This window comes from Pithys albifrons, chromosome 6 (genome assembly GCF_047495875.1).
Source record: "Pithys albifrons albifrons isolate INPA30051 chromosome 6, PitAlb_v1, whole genome shotgun sequence".
In the NCBI taxonomy this organism is placed as follows: Eukaryota; Metazoa; Chordata; class Aves; order Passeriformes; family Thamnophilidae; genus Pithys; species Pithys albifrons.
This window is the reverse complement of record NC_092463.1, coordinates 55,974,579-55,987,221: the sequence shown is the minus strand read 5'-3', so window position 1 is coordinate 55,987,221 and position 12,643 is coordinate 55,974,579. Positions and strand designations below refer to the sequence as shown.

Here is a 12,643-nt window from a genome sequence, read left to right as displayed (position 1 = left end):
CTCTGAGTGCTACAGCCATGTCTTTTCATGTAATTGATTCCGTACTTCCAAAACTAAAATTAATCACATGCTACTAACAGTAATGGATTGGTTCTGAAAGTGCGTGAGTAACTAGAACTGAACCCTAATGCTGGAGGAGCACAATGCCACAATGCCCCCAACCTCAATCTTTCAAACCCAGGAGATTTAAATACAGGCATATACGCCTACATAAATAACACTTCTGCAGTTCTTCAACTGCCTTTCTTTTTCTAGTGTAAGAGTTTTCCATTCAAGGGCTTCTGTGCCTTTTTTAAGGTTGCATGTGCTTTGGTTTTGTTGGGGTTTTGTTGTTTTGCTTTCTTTGATTTTTTTGTTTGGCTTTAGGGTTTCGGTTTTTTTGAGGAAGCTGAGATTTGTTGACATTCACATGACTCCAAGATTTTAAGCTTTCTATAAGAAGTCAAGAACCACCTGATATCTTAAACTGCTATGGTAGGCAGGAGGTTTACATGTCATGTCTGTCTTAAGCTATTCTTTAGACCATTTGGAGGGCTAACTGTATTCATATTGCCAGAATAACCCTGGATATTTGTACATATGCCCACATTCAAACAGGCATACCTAGGCTACACACATTTATATATGTAGCCAGAAATTATAGCCAGTTCAGAAGAACACTGATTTTTCTATAAGAAATGCCTTGCTGCTCTTTTGTAAGACATACACTCAGTTATAGCTAAGCTAAATTTAGAAGAACTGGGTTTTTTTGTTTCATAGTCTTTTTACTGGGTGTAAATTTCTGGTGAATGTCCATGACCTTGATGGTTTCCTTCTGTAACCACTTGTGCACAAGAGCAGCTTTACTTCTACTGACCTGATAGCCTGCAATGCAGACGTGAATGTAATGACTGTATCTGCACAGATTGCAGTGGATTTATGCTGAGTTATACCAGCTCATTGGCTCAGTGGGATTCCTGTTCCCTCTCACACACTCCAGTTCTATAAACTGAGATAATTTCAGTGGAGTAATTCTGGATTTGTACTGGTAAATGTGCAAACGGATCAAACTTACCTAAGATGGTCAGAGAATGAGAGGAAAAATAGCCAAAACATTTTCAAAAAGTCCTAGTTTAAGCTTTTACAGAATACTATTTAGTCAAATGAACTTACGCAATTGCTTTGTGGGCCATCCATCCAAAATGTTCATTTCTGTGTGCATCTTGTAAGTCCACAAAGGGAAAAGCAAATATTAATCTAAAATGGTACTGCCTAATTTTCTGGAATACATAATTCATCCAACATGGATTCTGGCAGCTAAGCTTTAATTCCAAAACAAAAGAAATCCACACAAAAGACAATAAATCTGCATTACACATGGCACTAAACTGATCCAATGGATTTATAGATGTTTACAAGTTTGCAGAGTGTGACACAGCGTCCACCAGAAATTTGATATTCACAGCACAAAACATCATAAACATATGTCTGCAACTACAAAAGGGCCTTTTTATGTGGGGATCATTGTTAAAATTGTCTTCAGAACATAAACCTTAAGTTGTAAATGCTACTCCCCATTTATTCTCCAAGACATAACAAATGAGGGAAGAAAAGCAGATATATGTTTGTAATTGAAAATGTTTCTCAGGAAATGATCTGTACAGGAACATCATTCTCATTCCATTAACTGCTGACTCCAAGCCAACCATTTGTAAAAGTAAATAAATATGCAAACTGGCTGACAACAATGTGCCTGTCTTTAATGTTTCTGCATTAGTACTCGGTCTCCAAAAAAGAATCTATTTGCTTTTCTCATTTCTCCATTAAACCAAACATGGCATGCACACAAAAAGAACAGGAGTAACGCTGTTCACAAAAAGAGATGGGAGAAACGCTATGATTTGATTTTCATGCATGCAATACAAATGAAATGCTTATTGCCTTGAATTTTCTTTAAAGTAATTCACTCTGAAAGACCTCAGTGACTACTTTGCTTTTCCTTTCTCTTTTGAAATTAACAGAGAAAAAAAAACCCTCCACGGACTGACAAATGTCTGGTCTGAGTGCGTAAAAAACAAGTCAGAGAGGAAACTCAGTCCTTCCTTAGAATTTTCCTGTAGTTTCTAAGAGGTAATAAGTGGTGCAGAGTCAAGCTAACACAGATGCCAGTCATTCCATTCATTCCTTCTACACATCCTCTCAACACATCTTCTAAAATACATAAGCAGTATCCGCAGATGTTTTGAAAAGCTTGTCACCCTACAGGAGTGTTTGAAATCCTACTGAAAAAAAAACCCAACCCCCAAAGGCAGCTTTGGGAACAAACACAGACAAGAGTTCAACTGACACTGATTTTTACTTCCATTGAAGAATAAATCATGCATATGAGAAACGCTGTGACCATTCCAAGTTCTTATCAAAATGTGCTGTGCTGAATCTCATCCCAGATGAGATGCAAACTCCAGAGAGGCTCAGATATTTACACAGAGTCTTTGTGCAATAAGCACGTGCAGGCTTTTAGCTGCTTTGCACGTGGCATCCCTATATGCAAAGTATTTTATTGACACAAATCCTTTGACAGCTAAAATTTCCAACTTATTGAGGTAGGTATTGTGAGATCTCCAAACTGATTTACTGAGGTATCTCAGAATTACAGACAGTACTTGGGGCTATACAGAGACAGAAAGTATTTTTATCCTTCTCACTGATATTCCAATATTCTGAGAGGCAGACAGACCTCTTGGTGCAGCCCTAACCCAAAGCAAGAGGAGGCAATTGTCCATCCTACATGTTCACCAGCTTTCTGCAACAGTTTTTTCCAAACATTGTGGAGAAGCTGATTTTGTAGGGCTGACTTGCCTCATTTTGTGAATCACCAACCAGCTAGCAGTAGTTATTCCAACATCAACATGAGGCACTCATGCAGAGAAGACAAAACCAAGGATCTGTTCCAAGAAGTCTTTCCCAGCTCAACAAGTTCTAGCTATTCCTAAGAGAAAACCCAAAAATAGTTCTTAGGAATGTGAGGGCACACTAGTAGCAAGCTGAGGATTTCCTGAATTTCTTGCTCTTTTCTTCTTGTGTATATAAACCTTGTTTCTGAAGGAGAAAAAGTTAGGTGTCAGATCCCCTGCATCTCAGTAATCTAGATGACTGCTTTTTCTTGAAAGAAAGAAAAAATACTACATTTACTGGAAAGCTGAAATTCCTTCTCAGACTGCAAATTGGTTTATATATCACATGTGGCCACTGTTTTCAAACAAGTTCCTAGAGCTACTCGTGTTTTAAGATAAGCATCTTGTCTTCTTCAAGGAATGACTTTGTGACAAAGGATCAAAAGATTTGTAGTAAATGGTCATGCATTTCTACATCCCAGAAGTAAAAAAATCCAAACCAAAACCACATTAATCTTATGCAAGTTCCTCACACTTCACTATATTTCTTTGGTATCAAAGTCAACCAAGATGAAGTTTGGGGGTGACACCAAGGCTGGATAAGTAGCAAACACAAGAAAGATGGAATAAGAAAAATTAAAATAATAATGAATGCAAATATGTAGATGTATTACTAAGTTACATAACTGATAGTTTGGAGTCCGTTCTTTTCCACTGTCTGTGTCAATCCTGAGCATCTAACCGTGGCTCTCAGAGAATTAACTTGCAACATCTAATTCTGCTTTCTCCTCCATTTTAAAGTTTATCCATTACTTGCTATGTTTATTATTTGTGCCAAACACCCCGATGGTTTCTAAAAGTCTCTACAATATGTACTAAGGAATTGAAGTTTCTTGTCAAGGACAGAATCAGGATCAATCTGGGAATTGGGATCTAAAGACAGGCCTTCAATATGAAAAAACTAGTCTGTGGCTTTGGCTGGATCAACAGAAATGCAGCTACATTCTTAAAGAAAATGAGCTGGATTTGGTGAAAGGCAAAAAACCAAGACCTTAAAATGGCAGAAATATGTCTTTAGCATACTGAAGAGTAAAGTGTCCTCTGGGGTTCTCCTGACCAGTGTGGAGGTTAACACGCATTTGACAGCAGAAAAGCTCCATGCTTTGACTGTTACAGCAAGGACTACACAAAAGGTAAACTTGCTTCCCCATCCTTATCTCACATGAGTGTGCACCACCAAGATGCACATCTGAGGTGTCCAAGTCCTTCTGCTTTTCCCAGCCATACAGCCTGAAGGGTCAGTTCAGGGACAGAAAGGAATATATTAGGGCTGTGGCAATCCCTGGCTAGAGGGAGGACTTGGGTCAGCTGGCATAAATCACACTGTGGTGTGACCAATAGTACGGCTGTGCTATTCTCCTAAAACATATTTACATAGAAGTGTAAGATGATGATGCAAGACAGGACTTTGGTAGCACAAACTGGAAACTTTGTTTGGCCTAGGAAAGCAGAGTTGGTTTGCAATTTGCACAGGAAATAAATGAACACTTTCCAGTCTAGGTTCTCAAATTCCTTAATCAGAATTAATTCATTTAACATCCTACCAAGAGAAGAAAATAGCATTACCCCATTCTGCAGCATAGAAAGTGATGCAATTCTAGATGAAGGAATACATCTGCATGTTTCCTTTCTGGAGACATAAACTGCACTTGCAAAATGGAAGCTTGGCACTTAAAAATACAGCCTCACCTGTCTATAATGTCACCCTTAGCCTGACCTAGAGAGGACAAGAATACTCACACCTCTTGCTTTCCAAACTTGCATCACAGCAAACAGAACACCCTTCTTTCCACATAACCAATAGTGATGATTTTCATCCAGCCCTGTGCCTTGTCCTTCCCAGGCCCTGCCTGGTACTCTCCTGTGCATTCCTAATCTTGCTTATTTCCTTATAAAACTCAAACAGCTGTTCTAACTTCCAAACGCCCTAATACGAACTACTTTATTGAACTGTTCAGCTGATTATGGTGTTCACATGTTTCTGTGAGGACCAACTTTGAACTGCAACTGTCTTTTCCAAGAAATCCCAAACAAGCTCTGAGTTTGGAGCAGCACTTTCTACCTCCAGTCAAGAGCTGTCAGACAAGGGAAACACTACTGTGCAAACTCCTACCTGTTAACTGCACTTCACAGGTTGCTGTCATTAACAATGTAGGAATTCTGCAAGCAGAACAATCATGCCAATAGCAGCTGTGGCTGTCTTTCCTACTTTGCAGGTGAACACACCAAAATATGCAACTCAATAATCCAAGTAAATAACTTTAAATGGTTTTACTTTGTAGCACTAACACATTTGGAATTTCTCAGCAATACTCTGCAGCTTTCTGTTGTTAATGTCCTAAATGAGTTTATGTTACTATTCCTAATAGAAAGTGTATGGTGCCACAAAATTTTCCTTTTAATAAGCATGAATATCAAAAGTTACCTACTGCATAACACATAGCCCATCCGAAAATCTCTATCCCAAGCATGCTTTTGACTACAACTTGCTCTGAGTGTATATTCAGCTGATTAAAGTCACTATTTTCACACTGGAATCAGCGTTACTTAAGGATTGAATTTGTACCAAAGTGAAGATAGTTGAACACATATTTTTATGAAATACCACGAGGATGAAATAGCTGATTCTATCTCACTTATATTGCAGAAATATTTTCATGGAATAACATTCAAAATTAACTGCTGTATTTTCTTATTCTTTTATCCAGGAAAAACAAACTCTGACAAGAGTAAGAAGAAAATAAACCCCAATTCTTATCTTCAAAATACAACAAAATAAAAATAACTACCATTGAAAGATACAAGGTCAGAAAACAATGCCCCTAAAGTATCACAGAAACAACAATGAGAAATAGCTGAATGAGTTGGTCTGGTCTCCTACCTTTAGGGCAAAACGCTCCACAGCCCATCGTAGGGTCGCTGGGCCACCCTCATAGTGCATCACAGGGGGAACTGCAGTCCTTAAGGTGTTTGAAGCCCCTCACAGGCCCCTTTGCTGCTGCCCTTCAGAGAAGCTGTGTTAGCTTTAGAGCCTGTTTTCCAACAGAATGGTCCAAGCACATCACAACTCTCGGCTCAGAGCATCGCTTCAGAACAAGCGACTGACTGCCTTTATAATTTAATATGATGCCACATGAGACTCATAGACCATCTGCAAAAGAAACTAAATCTGCTTTTTGCAGCTTGGTGAGTTGCATTCGGAATGCTATGATGCAGTTTTGATTGTGTGCTTTTGTTATCAGTCATATAACTAAACAAAGTGCTCAAAGGGCAAGTGCAAAACACATGCTTTTAGTAATCGCAGTCTGTTTCTGCACTAGGTAACTTGTACCTTTTCCCCTTATAACTGAATAAAGTCACAACTCGCCTCAAAGTGTAGGAAAGGTCTAGGCATAGACATGGCAATATTTGTTTGTTTGTTTGTGAAATGAAGTCTGATCAACAGGATTTACAGAATCCTTGAATCCTGTTGGCAGAACTGAGGTGCACATGTGGTATTACCAAAGTCAGGTCTGAATCACAGTACTCTTTTTCCCCAAAAATACTTCCCTACTGCAATAATTAGCAAAACTCACATGGAATGAGGATTAAGCTCTGAAACAGTAAAAACGATATAAAAAGCTAAAAAGCAAAGGAAAGGAGAGGTATGAGCCATCAAAAGAATAATGAACTACTGTTAAGAAATAAACTAGTTTTAGTCTATAGGTCCTTCCAAAGAGGGACAGTAATGATCTAAGACAGTAATCTAAAGCAATTACTTACTTGGACTAAAAATCAAATTCCTATAAAGTTTTCTACAGACTAAAACTTTTCAGAAGCTGTACAATGTTTAAGTGTCTATTTCAACTTGGAGCAGGATGAGGGAAGTGACACATGTCTGGCTCATTTCTAAGTTGTGGAAAGCAGTTACCTTTCTAGTTTCCAATTGAAGTTCATTTAAAACACCAATGCCAAAAGACAAGTATTAGAACAGAATGATATTTATTGTTTAGGGTTATTCAGCTGTGCTACACAACACTCCTCGCCCAGGTTTCATATCAAATGTGATTCCTTGCAGCAAAAGACAGGGAGCTCCCATCACAGTTCTGAAACCGCGTTCTTCTGCAGTTTTAAGGAGCCTCTGATGCACATTGGTCTCAGCTAATGGGTTGCTCCTAAAAGGAGCTTTCCCCTGCCAGCATTTCTATTAGATGCTGTACTCACTAGTAGTAATGGGGCTCCCCATTCTGACTCCTGGAGTCCCATTTCCTTCTGGCACTGGAAAACTGCATTGCTGAACTGCTGAATAACAGCATTCAGCTACAGGACAATACTGAGCTGGCAGTTCTTTACCAAGCTTTCCTTTGATTAGTTTCTGAATAGAACTGTAAGTGTCCCACATACTTTACCAGGGCAATCCCATTTGGGAGATAAATACAGCTAAAGGAAAACTGCACTTCCCTTGAAACGTCAAGGAGGATGCTGAAGATGATTATGCACCATGAAAATTCACTAAGTCTGAAGCCACAACAACCTGCATCATCAATTCAAGCTGTTTTGTAATTATTTATGCCTGTGTACACACTGGCCCTTTTTTACAAGCACAACAATAGCTATTTTACAAAAATAGTAAATGAATTCTTTTTCTTCTTATTTTACACGGAGTTTTTATACCCACAGTAGTAGAAAAAAGATCACATGCAGGTAACAGGTGAGGTTACAGCAGAGTAAGAAAGCTGTAAATTGGCTAAAGCAGAACTGCTTTCTCTGAGGGTATAACATGGCAAGAAGTTGACAATAGCAGGGCTGAAGTTCATAGTTTGGGTACCCAGTAGAGGGATTCCTACTCATTCTGTCTGTAATCCATTTTCACTTGCCACAAACATAAATTCAAGCGAGGCTTAATTTCTAATTCTTGTGATACAACAACAACAACATCATCACTCAAAAAGCCTGTGCACTTCCCCCTTCCCTTAGCAGAGATCACTGCAGGGAAAAAAACCCACATTGGTAAGATGCTTTGGGCCTAAAGTTTCCCAAACTGTTCCTAAGGGCTCATTTTCAGCCCTGCAATTTTCTGCTTTGTAAAAACAGAAGTATGGGCAGGGAGGACTAAAGTCGTATTGAAGCCGTTTTGGCCATCAATACAGGAAACAATTCAAAGGCAACATGACACTGATAGCTTAATTTGTGAAAATGGATAAATACTGGATCTGCCACATAGCACATTAACCCATGTAACAAATAAATACAGAAATAGCACTGCAATACTTGGTTAAAAGGTTTTGGTTCACAGAGGAGGAAATTCAATTAAAGCATGTAATGTCAATTACTGTCATTTGTAATTTTATTTTGCTTCCCTAGAAACAATACAGATGCAGGATTCTAAAGTTACCTGCATGTTTGATGCAAATGGGATAAAATTATCTAAGTTCTGAGAAAATCCAGATAGTAGTGGGGAAAAAACCCACAGTTTGACCTAACCTCACTCATGGATCTTCTTCAAAGCGCTGATTACATGAGGACTGACAACCTTCCAATTTAAACATATAAGCCAACAACCCAGACCAGAAACAAGACTTTCATGTTTAAAAAATTATGTTAAGTCATCAGAAAGGTTGGGATGGGAGCAACAGCTTCACTCTCAGCTACTGCAAATGGGCACAGCCTTACAAAAGCCAACACAAGAACACTGATATCAGAAAAGAACTTGGCCTACTGTTTACACTGATTGATTTCAATTGGAAAATTACAGGGTCAGGTCCTTAATGCTTCTGTCTGCTTTGCTCTGCTCTGTGCAAAGTGACAGAGACTAGAAGCCATGTAGAAGACTCCCAGCATCTCCCCACCCAAGTAAGAAACACTGCCAAATCTCATCAGTCTCTTTTCTCCTTTGCCACATGTGTTGCCCTGCAGGAACAGCACCCGTTTCTGCTTTTACACAAACAGCTTCCCAGCAGTAGAGCTGAGTGCTGCACAGAACCATCCTACCTCTGTCGTACTCTGTTGAAGTCAGGAGACAACACCAAAAGGGAATTCATTAAACTTACTGTCAGTGAAATAAACGTCAGACATATTTCTACCTTGCAAACTATGATCTGAGCTACCACTAGAATCTGCAGGAGAAAATCTTCTGCAAAGACCTCCAAGCTATTTTCCTTTAAGAATCACCACTTTTAAATATGGAAGGCACTCTGCCTTTGAAAAACTCTACTTTCCTCAAGAGTGTAATGCTACAGTAAAATGATGATTAGAATTATAGGCAAGAGCTCATATAAGAAGGACTAAATCAATCAGATGCTTTCCTATGCCTCTAAATGATACACATAAATTGTGTCTATCAGGTTCCCCCAGGCTATTTCAGGACTATGCAGAACACAAAATGATGCAGATTCATTACAAAAAGTCTAAATCTAATCTACCTGAATTTAAAATGCCCGAAATTGCATGGAAGAAGACAAGACAGACCTTGTATGTTATACATAAGCAGCAACAACAGTCATACAAACTTGGAATCACATAAAACGCTCAGTTACCAAGAAATTTTAGGTTACATCCCTGGCAGTGCCGACATCTGTTGGTGTATAATTGCAGTGAGGAAAGAGGTGTCCCCAAACTGTCTTTGTGCCTTCCTCAGTCCTCAAAAGGGGTGGCATGACACTGACAGCTGGGACTTCAGAGGTGGCATCAGGGGAATGGGTGACACTTATCTCCCCTCCCAACTCACCAGGGCTAAAATGCAAGGTGATGAATTCCAAACCAGGCTGTGTGATGCAAAGGGAGAAGGTAGATACCAGAGTTATACTTATAGACATTCAAATTATCAAACTGTGCCCTTCCCAAATAACACAGGTGAATGTTTACAAAAGACATTTTAAAAGGGGAAATTTCTACTAGATCTAGGTGGCAAATGCAAAAAAAGTTACACTTTTGACAAAAATAAAATACCACTGACAAGACACAGTTTACCTATAATATAACTGAGAAGTGGCCAAAAATATGTTGACAAGAACTTGAGGACTTACAGCTCCCCCAAAATGTTACTATTATTTGTAGTGCACCTTGATAGGTCCAAGGGTTACCAAACACAGGCAGCCTCAGTGCCTTTTTCCCTAAAAACACAGGAGAAAGAGAATGATCTTATACCTACTAACACACATACTTTTTATTATGCCTAATATCATAAACAAAATCTTTACTACAACCATACATGCACACAAAATCAGATCATTTGGAACACTCCAAAATACAGTCTGTCTCTCTTAACAAGCAAGTCTCATTCCCTGCCATTAAATCAAAACACACCCAGGTCTAAACCCTTCACCTGGAGCCAGGCTGTTGACTGGTTATGTGATGCCATCTTAAAAGAATACAGGAATAACTCTCCTCTCATTTTCTAAGTAAGCCATGCTGGATCAAAATCTAAACATCAGCAATGCTACTGAAAATACAGAAATGACCTTAAAGTCAGCAGAATCTCAGCAGCAGAAAACTAGTATGCAGGTCAGACCTAAATCTTAACTCCTTCTGATTTCTCTTGTGGCACAAAAATATTATACACCAAGAGTAAAGGCAGCACCACTGATTACCAAATAGCTTGCCACTGTTATCATACTATTTCTCAAGAGAAGAACTACAGTGTACTGACTTACAAGGATGTTCAAAATTGGCTCAAAGTTTGTGGTAGAGTAAGAGGAAAAACTCCTTGATTTATAGACCTGTACATTAACAAGTCCCTCTTTCTTGTTACTCTCCCTCTGCCTTCCATTTATTCTTCATGTTACTTGAGCTGGATTTCCTTTAGGCCCAGGCCCTATTCACTGACTGCATTACTACCCAATTCCACTCGAGATCTCCGTTCCTAGAATCCTGCCAAGCTGGCAATATGGTTCCTGAGAGACTATTTTCCCCGACATGCAGTAAGCTACTTATTGACACACTGCTGGTCCCATTCAGTCCTGTGCCTGAGCAGTGAACTGGATAGCAGTTCCATATGTTGGAGCTGTTACACTTCTCTGGAAAATTATACTACTTTGGGTGAATAAAAAGCTAAATACAGCAGGAAAAATATCATAAAAATGCAGCTGAATTTGTTTCATCCTGCCTCCATCAGCAAATTTGGTCTATGACCTCTGTGTATGACTCATGCAAGTGCTTTAAAATTTGCAGTGATTTATATTTTCAGGATAGGAAGTTCAAGGCTTATATTTCTGTTCCCCAACCGTACATTATTTTTCTCCATACACCAACTTCTTGATAATTATCGATGGACTAAAATAAAATACATAGGCATCTTTTTTTCTACTTTGTGGTGCATATTAACCAAAACCATTCATCTCAATAACCATTCTCTGTGTTCTTGGCAGAGTTGAGCTGATGTGTAGGTTATTCCTGGAATCATACTAGGTTGATGCTCTCATCATAGTTTTAGTCATGGAAACTGGCTTCTACCAAGACAGGCATTGTTTGTGAAAAAGGAAATTCCCAGCATATCTGTCATAAACAAGAAGCACATCACTTAAAAATGTAGTATTTGCATAGTGATGTTCATCAGAAGACCTTAGTCTGTTCTACAAACCCAGTAATGCTTTTTGGAGCTTCAGGCTCACATCCTGTTGAGAAAACACTCCCTGTACTCACAATCCCTCTACAGCACAGCTTCACTCCTTAGTCTCACCTTTATAAAAGAGCAACAAGTCAAAATACCACACAGACACCAGAAAAAGAGATTCTCACCCATCCCATGCACACAGACTATTCCTGATTCCACATTCAGTAACGTAACTTTCCATTCGTTTTTCAGATGATTCTATACAATCATTAGTCCGCCTGCTACTGTTTCACTGTCATCCTGCTAATCAGAACCTGTGACTAACTCTCCCTGAGGCAACCCTAAACAAAACAGAATTATTTCTGGGCTTCTGGAGGATGCTACAGAATGGCATGAAAGCTTCAGAGAACTGGACAGCCCATTTGCAAGAGTTTACTGCACTTCTCTTATGTGGACACACTGTGGAACGGTGAGATAAAAGGTAACTCTCCAATCCACTGTGTAAATATAGAACTTATTCTACATATTTGAGCTCTGGATTTTAACCCCAGAAATGGCAGTGCCAGGGTTCAAGGCACATGGTGCCCTCAAGGAGCAATCTGATGGTCAGAGTTTGGGTAACCTAACACAGGGCTCTGCTTGAATTCGTTGTAAGCTTTGAAGAGAATCAGAAGAGGCTACTTTGCAGTTTCTCTAAACATTATTAGTTGGGCTTTTAGATCCACAAACCTTTGTTTTCTATGGTCTATTTGACCTGTATCACAACACTTGAAAAATGTTACAAGGAAGATCTCACTGACTTGAAATAGGTAATTTGTTTCCTTTGTGATGAAGCGCTGTAAGAAGCAGAATGCAGCTCTAGCCACAGATCTATTGACTTTACCCTCTAGGGCCCAAATTAGGAATTACTGTATTAGTTAGCTGCAACTGATTAAGCACTCTTTGCCTTACTCCTGTAAAATTTAACAAATAGTCCCTTCGTTGAATAAAGGAGTGAAAATCTGGAAGTAAAAATGGGGCTCTGTGTCTTCAGCACTCACTTCTGTAGGATATTTCATGACAGCAAAAGCCAAGTGTCTCGCACATTACACAGAGTTTGTGTGGCACTGGTGTTCTTCCTCTGTGCTCTCTTGAACTGGTCCTGCCCAGACAGTGAAAACTTTTTTATCTGTTTTCTCCA

General features: G+C 39.2%; 1 protein-coding gene across 2 annotated transcripts in view; it reads right to left on the bottom strand.

Annotated features, from left to right (window-relative positions):
- The window catches only part of PARVA (parvin alpha), a 67,202-nt gene that overhangs the window by 29,096 nt on the left and 25,463 nt on the right, over nucleotides 1-12,643 (bottom strand). Inside the window, exon 1 of one of the 2 annotated variants that reach the window (XM_071558992.1) lies at nucleotides 5,815-6,143. The exons of the other annotated variant lie outside the window; for it this stretch is intronic. Within the exon in view, the coding sequence (XP_071415093.1) occupies nucleotides 5,815-5,842 (28 nt within the window). The 5' untranslated portion in view covers nucleotides 5,843-6,143. Of the gene's footprint in view, nucleotides 1-5,814; nucleotides 6,144-12,643 lie in introns of those variants that run through there. 2 annotated transcript variants of the gene reach the window in all.